This window comes from Bombus pascuorum, chromosome 7, assembly GCF_905332965.1.
Source record: "Bombus pascuorum chromosome 7, iyBomPasc1.1, whole genome shotgun sequence".
Taxonomy (NCBI): Eukaryota; Metazoa; Arthropoda; class Insecta; order Hymenoptera; family Apidae; genus Bombus; species Bombus pascuorum.
In genome coordinates, this window is record NC_083494.1 from 7,250,316 (window position 1) to 7,268,058 (window position 17,743).

A 17,743-nucleotide genomic window follows, 5' to 3' on the forward strand; every position below is an offset into this window, starting at 1 on the left:
CTGTTAAATTCTTTTATATATTTATTACGAAATTATTCAAATATGTTATTAATTAACTTGTTCGTCTCATTTATTTGTCTTTGAATGAAACTTGTGGTTTATACAATGAGTAAATCAAACAAAAATGAAAATCAATTACCAAATTTTAAACTCCAATTGTGCAAATCAATGTACCATTTTAATTCGTTAATTAGAAAGTAGGTATATATAGGTATATAGTATCTCTTTTGAATTTCAAAAATAAAGAATCATCCTTACAAATAGTAAGTCGGGTTGTTTTAAATACAGATTGGTGTAGATAAAATTGTTTTATTGAAACATGTGTATATACTATTAAAATAAAAATTTCAAAATAATAAGTTTCTATTTCAAATTGAAATCCCCTAATTTATTGCTTGTTTCTATTGTTAACGATATCAATTTCATTTTTAACAGGGATTGTATACGACAACAGAATTCCACATAACACTGTATCTTTATTAAGTGACATTCTTGCGAGTTGTGCTGCAAATAAAAATTAAATATACCTGAATGTTTTTATACTATGTACTTTTATTAATTTCCTTCTCCTTTAACGATTTAAAAAAGTCAATTGACAGATTATTTGCAACCAACCGAACCTCGATATTAATACGATATAATTTCAATAACGCCTCAGCTTTTGCGTTCGAGTTTATGTTACGTAAATTAGTTTTCTTCGAGTAAAAAATATATGTATGTATATAATGATCGTATTTGAACAGATTTTCATCTGAATATTATTCTAAAATATGGCAACGCTTCGTTGATTTGAAGAAACACGGTACATTACGCTACGCTATTCGATTAAAAATTTAAAAAAAAACCTCCTTTCACCAATGGTTTGAAAGTTTCATCTTTAGACTATATTTTGTACACGAAACGCAGGTTTATGACTAATTCGAAAGTCTCGTACTGTTATTGGTGAGCCTCTTTACATTCGTATCCTCTTACGCTGTTCATATCTGATAGGATGGTTTCAGGCTTCTCATAAGCGATGAAAACTATTATTAATTATGGTAATAAAACGGGGACAGTAAAAAATGAAATTCATTTTCTTCTTCAAATACTATGCCTCACGAGTGAACTAGTCAACAGTAAGTTCTACCTGAGGTACTACGAGCGTTTAAATATCCAAAAAGTTGCTTAAGGTACTTGTAAAGTCTTTATTCGTCGGCTCTCCTTTTTTCCAACGCTCCCATCTTTTTTTTCTCTCTTTACCAATGACTTCGCCCCTCAACCTTAACTCCACCTTTCCTTGAAACGAAGCGATCTAGCTTGATCGTTGGTGGCTCAGTTTCAAAGTGTCTCTCCCGATTCTTCGGCTATGTCTTTCAGCTCGATCTCCTCGTCGAAGATTTTTACGTCTTTCACGAAATACCAGACACCCACGTCAAATAACGTACCAATCGTTACGAACGCTAAGAAGAAAAATATCATAATGCTAGCGGGCTTATCTTGCGAGATGGATTATTATTATTCTAAAAGTAGAATATCATGTAGCATGAATCGAAATTTCAAGCGATATTTGATACAAAATACAATTCGTGCGGTTTTTGGCATTTTCACAATAATAGCATATTTTCCATTTACTTTTCGATTTATTCGTAAGTGCAATAAAAGAATTAAAGACGTTTCGATAATGAGCGTAGAAATAAATGCAAAAAGATCGCACGAAAATATTTTGATATATGATTTTATTACTTTGGAAGTGAAATATTTGCTTAGTCTAAGTTAACATTTCCAAAATGAATTAAACAACAAACTTACTGGCTGCTGTAAAGTTCAGTAGATATCTCAAAGTTTCCCCGTTATAGAGCCAACAATTTCCTGTACCCGAACATGTTTTTCCCCAAACAAGACACGTTTTATCTGTGGGCAAATATGTAAGGAGAAATATTTAGCCAATCTTTAGTCGAATAAATGACAGACGCACGTTAAACAGAAAACGGAAATATTCAATATATATATAAATAAATATTTGATTTCTTGTGATTAAAAACAGATTATTTCCTAATGTTTCAAAATGAACATCACTTTGAATAATATAGTCTAAATTTTTCATTCGTTAAAATAAATTTTCCATTTCTTACATGACAATTTGAATTTATGTCATTTTGTTTGTCACAACCTGTTTTGTATATTTTATTATTGTATTTTCTGTATGTCGGCTACCCTAATTCTTTTTCGACTAACTTTGCCAATATGTTCTGTAAGGTTAAATAATAAGAAATTATTTTAGAAACATTTTTCTTTTCTGAAGCCTCATTAAAAAATTATAACAGTAAAAACCTTCACATAACATTATCGTCGTGGATCAATACAAAATCTTCGTATGAATGTTAGTATTTTTAAAAATCTAACATTGTAAAATTAAGTGAAAACCGAAATATCGTTCCCTCTCTTTTACACATTTATTATAATTTTTCTAAGGCACCACAATCAGACACCATATGGTCTATGTTTATGTAAAAATTTAATATCCATATCATACCGTAAAACTTTATCATATACAGTAGACATATTTATATCAAACTCTCTCACATTAAATATAAGTTCTAATGCAATTTATATCATACACTTTTAATCTACCATAAAAATAATATTCGATAAATTAGATATTACGTACTAAAATTTTATTAGGTACAGTAAATTTAGTAAAATTCGATAACATCTATTTATATTTATAGAACGTACTGACAATGTTCAGTCGAAACCAATCGAAACACCATATGGTATAACGAAAAAACTTCTATTCTCTTTAAATAACGTGTCTTACCTAAAATAAATCCAAACAAGATGGGAGATGGTATGAACGCAAATAAGCTCATAATCATTAATCCAAAGCCCATAGCCACTGTTTTATCCTTCTCATCGACGCACCTAACAGAAACTAAGAAGTTCGACGCCCTTCCAGTCGCGCCACTGAACTTGAGCAGACAAACCACAGCCAGAAAGACGTAAAATTTATGCATACAATCCACGGGACAGGCTCCCGGTACCGCGGTGCCTAAAGGAGCTGACCCGTCAGGTTCTGGAGTTTCAAGCGGATCCTCTGTTGTATATGTAAAATTATTGTTTGCGAACAAAAATGGCAAACGTGCGAATTTTGGTTTGATACAGCTACACTCCGTGTACATCTTACTACCATTAGCCTGCATCTAGAAATAATTAGATAGAAATAAAACGATTATGCATTTACAAAATTAATAAATTATAAAAATTTGAAATTAAAATACGCGTCTAAGTTATAAGTGTTCTTTTTCTTTTAATCGTCTTATTTTTATACGAACGTTTATTACGAACTGAGTATTTAAACGTTATTCGAATTAAAAGATTAGGGGAAAACGGGGAATGTTTTTTAATTTTTCTTTTTTCTTTTAAATAAGTAATTCCGCAGGATTACTTTTATCTTATCTTTCATATCATGTAATACTTGTCTATGTTGCTATAAATATTTTGGAATGTGTGAATATGTTGAATATCGTTTACAAAAACATTGATTTTCGTTATAATCTGTCCAGTGTATCTTTCAAATATATTAAGATTTCGTACTACCTGCTGTAATTTCATGTATTCTATTTGCATTATCATCGTGTACACTACATTCTGTTCTCGATATTAAACAAGCATATTTAAAATATACGTATATTCGATTTTCTTTACTGACCAATGTGGTTTGGATAATCGAACGTACGATTCAAATCGAAAATCGAGGTCCTATTGTATCTCGTTATCGAAATAACTGACCTTGTTTTTATAATAATAGAAACTTGCAATGTTCGACTGATAGACAAATTAATGTAATATATAACAATTATTTCTTTGTCCATAATTTTTCTGACACCTAAACCTCATAATAGAAGCATAAACCTCATCCTGTAAAGGGTATAGGTAAATTCATTAAATCTTGTTCCTTTACGGATGAACTTCCGAAGCCAAACTATTTTATCACGTCCCTCGTTTTTCCCTTTTGTCCTTAAATAATATCCACAATTTGAAATTTTAAACAAAATTGTAAAAAATAAAATAGATGATGCAGTAAAAGTGTTAGTTTAGAAGTAGTATTAATTTAGGTATTAATTTAAATGTATAAAAAATGCGATATCGAACCTTCATATTGCGACATCCAGCGTGGCAAGCTGAAATAAAGGTTTTTCCATGTTCCGAGCAAACAGGATTGTAAGTAACGTAATCGCAATGACATTGTTCGTTACACGGTAGTAGAGTCTTCAGGGCGCCATCCGGTTGAACCGTAATTTGATTGTCGTTGGCGGAACAGCCAAGGAACGCGTAAGAGATCATCCCCACGACCGATATAGCGCCAACCATCACGTTCCACGCGGCCAAATATCTGGCCTTGGGTTTATACTTGGAGATGATTAAACCGGACAAAAGAATTCCAAAAGCACTGAAGACCAAACCGACTGTTCCAGTAATTAACGAGGAAACGGAAGCGGATTGTTTGTACTGTGTTTCAATATATTTCGGCATAAAAATCCAGTAAGGCATGTATCCCATAAAGTAGAAGACAGTTGCTAGGTTGTTACACATTAAGGTAGTGTTCGTTAGCAGCCGCTTGAACGTCCTCAACATGTCCGAGATAGAGGCGGGTAACTCTGGTTCCTCCTCTTCTTTTATATTGCTTCCCGATTTGTTTCGTTCCAACGCTAATGCTTTACGGGCTGCAGCTCTGGGCAACGTTTTGGGGAAAAGCGCGATGATGCTCGCGAAGACGAAAAGAAGGAACGCTAGGATAATCCAACCCAGCCACCAGGCACCTAGCCACCTAGTAACGTTCAAGCATCGATAAGTTCATCTTATTAATAGAAAATATAGATATACTAATAGAAAATTTAACTACGTCCATGATATAGGAAAAGAAAGTAACACTGTTATCAAACTTATTTTGCGCAATATTAACACGTTAACTACAAAACGAATTATATATGTTTTTTATATAATCCGGCGATAACATATTTTATTATAAATAATCAAATTATTTAAGCACTTCATGATGCATCTATCACTTTATACTGTTATCGTAACATCAAAGGTATTCCAAATTTTATGGGTATTTGATTTAGATAACTATAATTGATTTCTTGATCTCGCCGATCACTTCTGATCTGATTGATGAATAACTTCTATGACAGTTAACGCGTTAAATATGATCGAATTCCTTATTGATATTTTGTTGTAATAAATGAAAGAGATTCTGTAAAGATGTATCTTTAAAGACATATAAAGGAAAGTTTTGATTCATAATAATATAACAATGGTGTAAGCTAAAATTTTGAGAATACACTTAATAATAATTTTCAATTCTTAGAAGTATCATCCGTTTATATAGCTTTACGGTCAATTAATATTCCGTTTCTCTTTCGTTTCACTGATATATCGGCTTTTTTTATAATAATGATAAAATTTAAAATAATAAACGTACAATATCGTTCTATCAAAAATAGCAGAGAATTGTGATTTCAGTTGTAAACGTAAGCCAGTTGTAAATATAATGTAGATGTTAAAAAGGAAAGCTAAGTGTTTAAATACTTTTGCGAATCATTGTGCTAATAGTGTCATATATATTTCAATTTGATATTCTGAAATTTGACTTTAAGTGATTTTATTACTCTGTCACTCGATTTTCTAACGATGTTATATTCCACTGCAAAAAAATCGAACTATTCATCTGTTTTATGAATTATTTAGTGTACCTTGGATCCTGTGTTGTAATCGTAGGCGTCAATGTAGGGCTGATGTAGAATTTGAGAGCAAACGAAGCTAGGCCATAACCAATGGCCGGCCCCAACATTCTCAAGAAGTACGAAAAGCTGATTAGAGCTGGCGTCTTTGACTTCTGTATATTATCGTCCATGTAGGATACTCCTAAAGTATAATAAAGTGAACCACCAACTCCTGATACTAGCTGTGCTATAAACAGCAACACTTGAGGCGCGAAATTTCCATCGTCATCGTCGCATTCATTCTCTCGACTCTCCTTCCCGAAACATAAAAACTTCCGGTATTTATCAGGTATATGACTCGAGTTTTCAGCTTGCGGTTTCGCTCCGTATTCTTTCGTGAGCAGAAGAGCGTCTTCTCCAGGACCATATAAGAAATGCGGCAGCATCGTTAAACAGCAAAAGAGAACTACCTAAAGAACAAAGCAAATAAATTTTTTTATTGCTTCCTACAACAGGAATAATTCGTTTGTTTCATAAGTTGTTCGCATTAGTTTAATTACGATATTAAAATATGAATATTATCGATGACCAATGTTTGACACACTAATAACTGCTGACGTGTTATTACGTCTTTCGTAACAAAGTTATATTTTTCAGTGTTATAACTACCATTTTTAGTAATAAGTGAAATTTTTATCTTTTTCGCTTTGTGCTGTTGATAGTCGTAAGTACAGAGATAGTAGTTTTAAAAAATCTTGAAAAACGTTCATTTCCAAACATTCCTAATAAATCGATTAAATGCTATCTAGTCAAGAAACAAGACTAAATTATTCGACGTTTCAACCGTTATTTGAGCCTACTCTAGTGTGCGCATTTTTCAAGTTTCGGTTTCGCCTTAGTTTCAATTGAAAAAAGAAGATTTTCAATATTTTAAAAAAGTCCTCAACATACGATTGAAAAGAGAGGTCATGCATATCAATAACTATACTTTCATATTTTCCTCAAATTTAAGAAATTTTCCAATGACAGAATAGTAGATACGATTCGATCGATAATGAGCCAAAGTACGCTACTGTTAACACTCAAATCTTTTAAGCTAATTCTATCTTTGTATTCGAAAAATAGGTATAATTAGAATTTGCGAACGGAAATGGCATAATTTTAATTATATTCCACCATACTGAAACCCTGTAAATCGTGTGGGTGGATAGTATATTGGCAAGAGTGTATTGGCAATTTATTAAAAATTGTAAACGTGATAAAGGTATCTAGACACGATATCTTTGGTTTACAATGATTCAGTGCAATATGAAGATCAAATAAAATGAAGATTCTGAAGATTTATATTGCATATTTTTTGTGATTGCTGGTTATCATGAAACGTATTGCTTTGGTAGTTTGAGTGAATACCTTAAATAAAATCAGCCTGGAAAATGCCATACACTTTATGAAATTGTTATATCCACGATCGTTAGATACGATTGTCTACAAGTCATGTTTACCGTTACTGTTACCGTGACGTTATCTAACGATTGCTCTGACAATAATTCATCGCGTATTCGACTGTCTTATGCGAGATAAACGTTGAGTAATTAATTCGTCGAAAAGACGTAATGAAAGATGCTGAAGGACTTAAAAACAATCTCAAACAATTAGAATATGAATTAATCGTCATTTGATAATTAATTTATGAAAAACCTACAAATGTTATAAGGTTTATGAATTTTTACCCTATTAACGTTATTCAGCTTTACATATACTTAAAAAGAAAACATAACTTTTGTTAAATTTAATTTTCTATGTATTCTATATTGTTACATTAGAAAATCAAATATTCGACAATGATTTATTAATTTCTTAAGGCTCATTGGTTCTTAAAAAATCGATGTTTCGTGGAATACAATTAGTGCAGAGTAAGCAGAGTGTAAAGATACCTTTTTACCATACGCAAGCAATTCTTGACTAAAACTATGTCGATAGAAACTGATCTCTAGATTTTTATATGTCACTCTGCTTTATTATATACCTTTTTTCACGTAATATGCCGATATTTAAATTTATCTTGCGTTTAAAAATGTTTCTACTGATAATAGTTTACAAATCAATATGAAAAGAAATAAACTAGAATAAAAAAAGGAAGAAAAGAAAAATAATTTTTCTAAACGAAGCAACTACGAAGTTCTTTCAGTTACCTAAACATCAAGCGAAATGTCACTGATACGAACACGTTGTTATTCCACGTTATTTAGCATAGTAACGTCATATTTTCATACTTCCGAAAATATTAATTATGCGTAATACAACCAAGCAGAATTCTGAATGCTTCAAATAGACGTGGTACAAACTGGCTTCTAATTAAACGCGAATTATTTCAACATAATTATTGAAAATACGTGACGCGAGCTGGTTCACGCATACCAGCAGCGCCTTTTCACTGCCCAATGAATGGAGTGCTTAGCTAAGCATACTGTGGCGAGAGTACGATGGAAAGAGGCGTGAATGAGCGTAGAGCTACGATTTCAACGCTTCCTAATTTAATTAAGAACTGACCAACCGCTGGTTTATGACGTCTCCTAGTTCATTCTTCGGGGCGTGTGCCGATAGTTGATAGTTTTCTCTGCGTTCTTCGGTCTTCGCGAAAGAGAGAGAGGGAGAAAGAAAGAGAGAGAAGAGAGAGAGAGAGAGAGAGAGAGACAGAAAGAAATCAAGTACATATGTATATAAATAACTCAGGATGTTTTTAAGTGACTGTGAACGAGCAAGTTGTTTCGTTAAAACTCACAGTATAAATCCCGAATGCGATCCATCGAGGCCTGTGACCCCTTCCTGCGTAATAAGACAGGACCACGGATACAAACAGTTGCGAGATATCGTTACCCACAGAGATAAGACCTAGAAAAAAAAATGCATGTTTAATGTTCTGGATCAGTGGAAATAATTAAATTGCCTCGCTCCTATTGATTCATGATATAAAGTACAAACACTCGATACACGTTAAAAAGGACATCGCATACTTCTTGTCCGTTTAACAAACCTCTCAAAGCTAATGGATCATTCGCTATCATATGCATTATCGCAGAGAAATCGTTTTGATCCATGTTGTATTACGATACTTGAAAATATATAACTACCCTTTATATGAACCTGATTATTTAACATAAAACTTACCATGTAAAGGTGTGCTTCTAAATTAAAATGAAAAGAAAAAACTCTTTCAACGTACCTATCTAAGATCTGAACTATTCTCATTCTACTAACTGTAAAAAGCTTCGCACCTAAACTCGATCAGAACATTTACACGTTTGCATGTATTCTACATACAATAGTCGTTCAGCTGATGACTGAAAGTCGTGCAATATTAGGAAGCACACCTAACGTTGCTTCGTCTTCGTCAAAGTTTATCGATTCTCACCTGTCGTTTTCGAAGGTATCTTGAATCTTTTCTCGATGGTAGTGATGGTACCGTTAAAATACGCGTAACTCGCCGAGAATATACATCCAAGAACACCGTACAGAAACACATAAGCCTTTTTATTAGCGAATCTCTGCAGGGTCGGGCTCCGTATACACCAGATCCCGCAGGAGGTTTCGTCGGTGATGGGTAAATCTCTGAAGATATCTTCGAGACCTCTCGAACTCGGCGTGGTAGGCGTCGTTGGGGTGGTCGGCGGCGTGGACGGTACCCTCAACAACTTCAGGCTCTCCGGCCCGTTCTTCTCGTGGTTGCTCGTATTATTTTTCATGTTGGTCGACGACGCGTTGACTACTTAGCCACTCTGCAGCTTCGAGATCGCTCTGACCTCAATCGCTGATCGCACGTTTTCGATCGACGTCCGCTGTTCTCGCGGCCCTTGGCATCGCTTTTTTCCTTCGACACGCTCCTCGGCGCTTCTCGTTCTGCTCACTCTGCTTCTGTTTTACTTTTCCACGGTCACGTGTTCTCCATGTTTCGGTATCGCGCGGTTAAAGCTGATCGTGCGTCGATCTGATTCTGACACTCGATCAAGATATGTCGATGACCTTTAACCTGAAGATATACGCGATCAGATTAGAAATCTAATAGTTCGTTTGGACAGGATAATGACTACACTTTCATTAATCACTCACGAAAACCTTAAGAATGACATTTCATATGTACGTTACATCTCATATTGACGTTACACGAAATGTCTTGAAGTTTGATGATACATAACAAGAACAGATGACTAATGAAAGCAGACGTTTGGAAATGTGAAAGCACGTATGTAATTGCAAATTTTCTGTACCATTGTATATGCTTTAAATCGGGGGATATTCGTTTTAATTTAGATATAATCAATAAAAACAAAGTTCATTCAATGATAAAAGTAATTCTTCAAATATTTTCTTATCTTTATATCAAAATAATTATTTGGCTTTATCTATTTATTTACAGCAGATTTTTGCCTTTTTTCAACCGATATCGTTAATATATTATCTTTTTACAATTATTTCTAACATTCAGTAGCGTTAATGGTAGTCACCAGAGAAATCGCAAAATCTGGTTAAATCTGGCTAAACTAATACAAATATTTGAAAGGCAATAAAAATACGTAATATCAAAAATAAGTACACGATAAATTTCAATGAAATAAACGAATGGAACAATTTAAAAATGTGCCATGAAAAGTACTCGTCGAACTTGATAATTACCAATTGATGTAAATTTCGAAACGAGGCAATTTAAAAGTATGAAAGCTCTTACAAAATTCACTCACACCTACCGTAAGATAAAAAAGATTTTTATGTCGAAACGAAAGCGATTGAGGATAATGGTTGGACCAATACCCGGAACGCCACCGAAAGGGTAAGTAAAATATTTATAAGAATCCTACGGAGTGGCAAGTTCGTCTTGCGAAGCAATTACAACACGGTTCTTGCAAAATGTGTAAATGTTGTGTCCGAAAACGAACGATATTCCTTCCCGACTGAAATTGTCTTCTGAGAGCGACACAGATGAAACCGTGTTCGAAATCTCCTGCGGACCCCCACTTACGACCCCGAAGAACCGATCGGACGACAGAGGATCACGACGCGGAGAACTGTGATGCATCTATGGTACTTCGGTTCGCATTGCTGTTATCAAGCGGGCACATTTTCTACCTCTCTTGCGATCACTTCGTGTCTCCTTCCCCTCTATTTCCTCGCTCACTGTCTGATCTATTGCCTACTCCCTTTCTCTTGCGCGCACGCCTTCTTTCTTCCTCCATTATTTGTATTCTTCTCCGTTCTTCAAACACCAGAAGAATTTATTTGTATTTGACTCCAACCTGAAAAGTCTACTTTTGATAATCTATATTTGCGGAGACATATCGATAATGCGACCTTATAAGAGTAAAAGTTACTTCGAAGCTGATTCAATGTAGACTAGAAAATTACTTTCTATATAGAATAGCTATATGGGGAACAAAGAATAGCTAGAAGAAAGGTTTATAATTAGAGCTCTATATTGACGAGCAAACGATCGATGACGTTTCTTCGATACGATGTTTTACCGCTACTGGTAAAGTTACAATTTCTCTGTAGTAAATGGAAAGTTAAGCGATTAGATATAAAAAAGATATTTCGCTAAACAACGGCAAAACGTAGTGTTAATTTATTCCACTGTCTCCAGCATTTATGTCTCCACGAGTACTAAAGAAAGCTACAAACTCATTTTTAATAAAAATCACTTGAATACTTTGTATGTAACCCACTAAAAAGCTGATAATACGATTCGTGATAATGGTAAGATAATAAGTAACAAGAGGACAATATTTGATAATACGAAATGTAATACGTACTATAATGTGCTAGAGAACACCGATAAGAAAAAAATCTTCGAGCTTAATTCCTAGAAATTATTGAAAATTTATGGCAAACAGATATACCGGTAAAGAAAAGTACCAACGTTGGTTCTTGTATGTCTATTGACAATTACGATAACATAAAGGTACATTAAGCGAAATTCGCTCCAATTATCTCATCGTCTGCTGCCTCCAATGTCTCATTCTTAAAAAGGACTATTCCCAACTAGGACTTGGTCGAAAGATGCAGATCTCAGCAAGATAGACGAAGCCTCGGCTTTGGGTATGGTGTCTATGCTCGTTTCTAGTCAACCTCCGGGAGCAGAGTCTCACATTGTGAACCCATTATGATTTAATAGAGCCGACGTGATGTACACACACGCACACACTACGCGCCTGGTAAACTCTTCCGTCTATTCCCGCGCATTGCTAATGGCACACACCAAACAGCTATACCGCTAATAGCTGGCGGTTAATTGCTGAAATTTAATTTTCCATCGAAGAATGGATCGGCCTGCGGCCGTGTTGTCGTAGTTGTTTCGACCTCGAGATACTTTGAGATTTTCCACGTTAACCTGTACGATTCACGTTAATTAGTGGCCGTATACCACTGGAAAAAGAAAGCGGAAAAATACAATTACATCGCAATGGAGAATACATTTCTACAAAGAAAGATCGCTCTTTAAAGTGTTAGGTAACGATGAAATTTCACGATGTTAGTTTGAAAGTCTTTTTCTCTGCTGCTCATAATTCCACTAAGTTTATTTTATATTTATCATTGTTTCGTTAAATATAGAAACAATTATTCGATAGAGGCGATATCAGGATCAGTTCTTAACGTTCCTAGTAATTATTTTCATCGATAAAGCGTTACTGTGTCTCTTATGAGAATGTTTTCTTTGTATTTAAAAACGACGCTCATCTTTCGCTATTTTAATACCCTTTGAAATATATGAAATCTTAACTTGGTTTATTTCAACTGATTTTGCTATTCAATTTCTTAACCGTATGATTTATACAAAATTCGGCTATCGAAAAATGAAGCACGTAAAATACAAGTAGGAAGCTTTATTCGTTGACGATTCTCTTTTTCTGTTTAATAAGTAATCAACAATGTTTATCTCAAACAGTTTTGGTAACCTTGGAGTAAGAAAAATGGAAGACATTGCGAAACCGATTGAAATCTTCTTATCACGGCTACTAAGATAATTAAACGATATTACCAACCGGGTATGAATTCTGAATGCACGTGTTTCTGCTTGCGGTAACCGAGTAACGTATGTATGTAGCGTATATATTCCTGATTTGTGGTTACCTTTGCGCACTAACAGAAACGAGGAAATTTAACTGACAAATAAGGAAATACGTAAAGCATAGCGAACAGATAGTATCTATCATATCTAGCCGGTTCGTTTAATATTTCGACCACTTTTACTTACCTACTTGCTAATGTTAGAAATAACGGTATCACGCCAATGTCATTCGAACACAAAGAAACGTACAAGTCACGAAAGAGTTATTAACCAATTTTGACATGACTTGTAGGAAATATCTCTCTTCTGACGTTCGTATTCTTGTTTGCAAACATATGTCAGACAATTCGTTTCTTGGCAAAAATTTACATCTACGATAAGGCGGCAATAAATTAATACACAGTATCATCTTGTCACTAAACGAGCAAAACGTTCTGATCTCGTCTTTTCCTTCTATTCTGCTAATTGGGTCTTGTAGGCTAACAATGTAATGGTACACCGAAATTCGTAATAAAATGAAAAATTCCAATCCAACGAATAAGGGTAATTATATTTTCCTGATGTTTCTTAAGTTTGCAAATTACTCCTAAAAAATATCGAAATGTAATTAAATTGTTTTTACTTCGAGTCATAGGTGGATCATAGGTGATCTTTGCCAATTAGATTCGATTAGGAAAGGGTGTCGAATAATTGTAGATTTACAACACGCTGACCACTTATGAAATTCGTTGAATGTTCTCTTCATTTGGCGAACAGAACGATTGAAAATTCATAGCGACGAAGCACTGTGCATGGTACTGTTTACTTGTCTTGCATCGAATTTTGCACAATTTATAAAACAGATGTTGATGCTTCTTGCAAAATGACGGCTACCGGCTATTTCATGGGAACAACAAATAAGAAAATTGTCTGATACACGTGTAAAACATTTAATTACGACTATCTTTCTGGCACCGTATTTAGGAAAAGTAAACGGTCGTAAAGGCACAATTCATTCTTTCGGTAAATTTAACACATTGACAAATCTTATGAGATTATTCAAAATAAAGTAATTGACGTAATTTAAGATAACCTTTCGAATACGAGATCTCTTTCCCTTCAAACGTATGACAAACGAGACAAATCAAGAGCAGAACTTGTAAATCAGTGTTATATATAACCTATTTCAACAGAATTCTAATCCCTCGACATCGTTCCCTTGAAATTACAAAATACGGTTGATACTTTTATTTCTCGTCTCAGACGTAAATACGATCTTAAAATACCAGTTTTGTCCGTTAAACGGAGAAGCATCGACGTCTAATACTTTTTTCCTCTTTTTGGAATACGCGTGAAATCGGAAGTTTTCTAATAAATGACGAAGACGATTGTAAGGAAAACGTATTAATCACGTTGCGGTCGCGTCACAATAAGAATGTTCGTATTGTGCGGGTGATCTGGTAAATTAAAAAGCAAGAGCCTAGAGAATCGGTCTAATAGATTGACAAATTTTGTTAGACGCGCTGAACGCTACAACCCACTTGCGTCGCTAAATTACGCAGCATTCGTAGAATAGAAGAATCAAGGCCGGACGAGCTGCATTAGAATCATTATTATTACCCACAGTTAATGCTAATCGTCGTTTTTCTCGAGGGCGAATGGCCTTCTATTTCTTGCATTCTTTTGCCGACATAAATGCGAACAAATATATTGATAGCTCTTGCAAAATTGTTCCCTTGCTCGATTAATTTTGTAAATCTTCCACTTTCACTTATTTCGTTTATTATACGTTGAACATTATATTTACATATATACTCACAAAATAACAACTCTGTGTTCGACATATTTATTTATTTTCTTTCTCTGTTTTAATCAACACTGCGTCTGTGAGTCTTTGATTTCGTATTAGATGTAACTCTGTGTATGCACTTTATATGCTGACTGTTCTTCGTGCACATAGCCTCTCCTACACATAGCCTTATGAGCCAACCATTTAAAATATAATTTAATATAATTATATAAACATATACAATACGCGTATTGTATTATGTTATAGAATAATTACGATAATTATATGTTATAACAATGTAATAAAATAACTGAATATAAGAGAAATCACATGTATCGCCTGTAATGAAATTTATCGAATTTTCGTGTCAATAATCCTTTATATTTATCTTAGTTATATTTATCTTAGTCTGAGATGTCCGACCAGAAAACAAATAAAATCTTCTGGAAGATAGCGAAAGAAATCGATTTGTATATAAACGAAACGTGTTTCGACTAATATTAAGAAAGAAATGCAGGTTAGAAATAGCAAGAGAACGGTTGAAACCGGTCGTTTCCGGTAAGCCACGCCGCATACCTCTATCCTCGTTCAATGCGTATTGTCGACGTTAGTCTAGATCAGACTATACCTCGACTCAGAAGACGTTGATGAGGTCTATATGAAAGATGGGTCAGGGTCATGCACAGTGCATCATGTACACACAACGACAAAACTTCCTAACATGAAGCTGACCCGTACATTCACGGTAACGCGTTCACGTGCTTTCAAGCGGCCGGCATTGGTAAAAAATGTTCAATTTCTACTAGTCGTTTTATCTTTGGTCGTAACAACTATATCAGTTATATCGCGATACATGATTTCGTATTTCACACAAATCCAAGTGTCACGTATTTGTTTTATCAATTGCTCTCGGTTTCGTCAATATATCGCGATTATAAATAGCGCGGCAAACATTCGAACGAATTAACGCTTTCGATGTTAAGAAGCCGATCGCATTCGATTGTCCTCTAACTGTCATTCTGCAGAATTTTCCATCTATTATTATAGCATTCGTAGACGATCAATATATTAATTAAGCATGAATTTATACTAAAATTCAAGAAGCTATTTCATTCTGATTGATTTCAAGTTAGTTTTTGTTTGTTTATTGAAATTACTGGAAAGTTGAACAGCCTGCTGATTATAGCAGCCCCTTTAATCATCGAATGCGTCACTGAATCCTTAACGAAGCATTAAAACGTAACAGAGACTTTAACAAATTATGCGATAATTCATATTTTAAGAATAAATTGGTACTCAAAATAAAGAGGCGATAAGAAAAGTGAGTACTTTTTGACGTTACGTTACCAAAACCGATATTTAGATTAAAATAACTTTTAACGCTGCGTGTTTTTGCATGTGTAAGGTTTATTCAAATCTTCTTGCTAGTCGTTCACCTCGGCTCTGATTAGGTCGCGTGGAACGATATACCTGACAATCGCCACGGCTCGTAGTAGTCGGCGAGCAAGAAATTCTCGTACAAGAAACACCGAATCAGAGACAAGGTCGTGAAGCAAGCGGATCCCGAGGGGAGCAGGCGGTCGGACGACGAGCGACCATCGTAGTTGTGATTTTTCTTTATTTACGGAGGAGTAAGGCAGGGCACTTAATCCTCCGGTAATGCCAAAGCGCATCCTCCAGGAGCGTGCCTAAGGATGCGATCGATAGAGACGACCTGACGTCACGAAGACGTCGCGGAATTCATTACGCGGCTGGGCCTTCTGCTTGTGTCTGTCTGGGCTTAAAAATTAAAAGGCTCTCAAACAGAAACTCCCTTTTTACTTTCGGGCTCGCGGGTTTGTAATCCTTTGACTAGCGGAGGTCTCTGCACGAGCCTCGACCCCCAGAATTTGGGATGGAAGCCTGAAAACAAGCCTTCAGACCTTACCCCCTTCCCAAACGCTTTCCTTCCTCTTTCGTTGAGCGGCGAATCAGCTGAAACCGTCGATCGCCCGATTTAAGTATACTTTTCCGTTTTTTTCTTCCTGTTTCATACAGCCAGTCGAAACCCCTTTCTTCCCTGTGAGCATTACGGCCTATTTGCGGGCGATTTAACGAAACCATTACGAACCATCGGACTGCTCCAAGGGGACGATCTTCGCTTATCGTATAACGAAATTTTAAATACGCTCGATCAAGTAAACATTTCTTACCCTATTCGCCGGCGACGAACTCAGCTGCGTTACCAGTGATCTGCATGGTTTATTAAAATTGTTACTTAAAGATATTTAGTACATTTTTGTGAATATATAATATATTTTCTTATTCAATTCTTGCTCGGCGGAGGCTACCCCTTTTCTACCCCTATATGGCGATTAAATTGACTTAAATCCTTGACGCTTTGCTCGTGCGAGACACGAGCTTAGCCAATACACGGTTTTTGACAAATCGTTTTCGTATTCATAAAAACGCTATTTCTTCACCTTTTGTATTTTGTATTTTATGTATTAAGAAGGTAAGATATGACGTAAGAATTATAAAACAATATGTTATTATTTATATAAGCAAGAATGAATTTCGTTAAAAAAATTGCGCGGTTTTGATCGGTTAAGTCGATGCAAATTGCATATTAAGAGATGAAAAAATATAGTCGTTCATGTATAACGGTTCACGACACGTATTGTAGAAAATTTTTGTGAATATGTTGCGTGTGTTGTATAAAACTTTTTCCATTATGAAACACGATTATCGTTGTAGTGATAAAAAATATTTAATATATAGCGTGAATAATTGGTATGAACATATAATTAATGCTAAAGGTGTTCGCTCTAAATTAATTAATTATAATAGAAAATCGACTGTTTAAATAATTTCGTCGCCTTCGTGAAGTGTGTGTTTTCAACAAATATCGTGAAACTTTTATATACATTTTCCGATTTGTTCCGAATTTTACCAATGAAATTATGTTGCTTGTATCATGTCATATGTCATACAAAATCTTTTACATAACAAACATAACATATCCGGGAACAGAGTCTATGAATCTAAATACTTCCCTGAGTTATTGATATGTATATTTCCAAATAAAATTAACCCGGGCTTCGTTGTACAAGGATTAGATGTAAATCGTAGGATATTTAAAGAGCCTAAATGTCTTTTTCTAAATTTTAAGTAATATATATATATAAGTTGGAAACCATTACATTATGCTGGAAATGATAAATGTTTTACAAT

General features: G+C 34.7%; 1 protein-coding gene across 2 annotated transcripts; it reads right to left on the reverse strand.

Moving 5' to 3' along the window:
• Positions 1–293: 293 nt before the first annotated feature.
• On the reverse strand, positions 294–15,351 carry LOC132909285 (solute carrier organic anion transporter family member 74D). Of its 2 annotated transcripts, none has more exons than XM_060964030.1 (8): positions 15,107–15,351; positions 9,118–9,732; positions 8,488–8,597; positions 5,736–6,175; positions 4,132–4,807; positions 2,798–3,179; positions 1,789–1,890; positions 294–1,439 (listed from the first exon to the last, which is right to left on the reverse strand). In XM_060964030.1, exons 2-8 carry the CDS (start codon positions 9,446–9,448, stop codon positions 1,318–1,320), a joined length of 2,163 nt encoding a protein of 720 aa, XP_060820013.1. In that variant the 5' UTR covers positions 9,449–9,732; positions 15,107–15,351; the 3' UTR covers positions 294–1,317. The 2 variants fall into 2 exon arrangements, with proteins under 2 accessions (XP_060820013.1, XP_060820012.1); XM_060964029.1 differs by lacking the exon at positions 15,107–15,351 and adding an exon at positions 10,448–10,833.
• Positions 15,352–17,743: the final 2,392 nt, after the last annotated feature.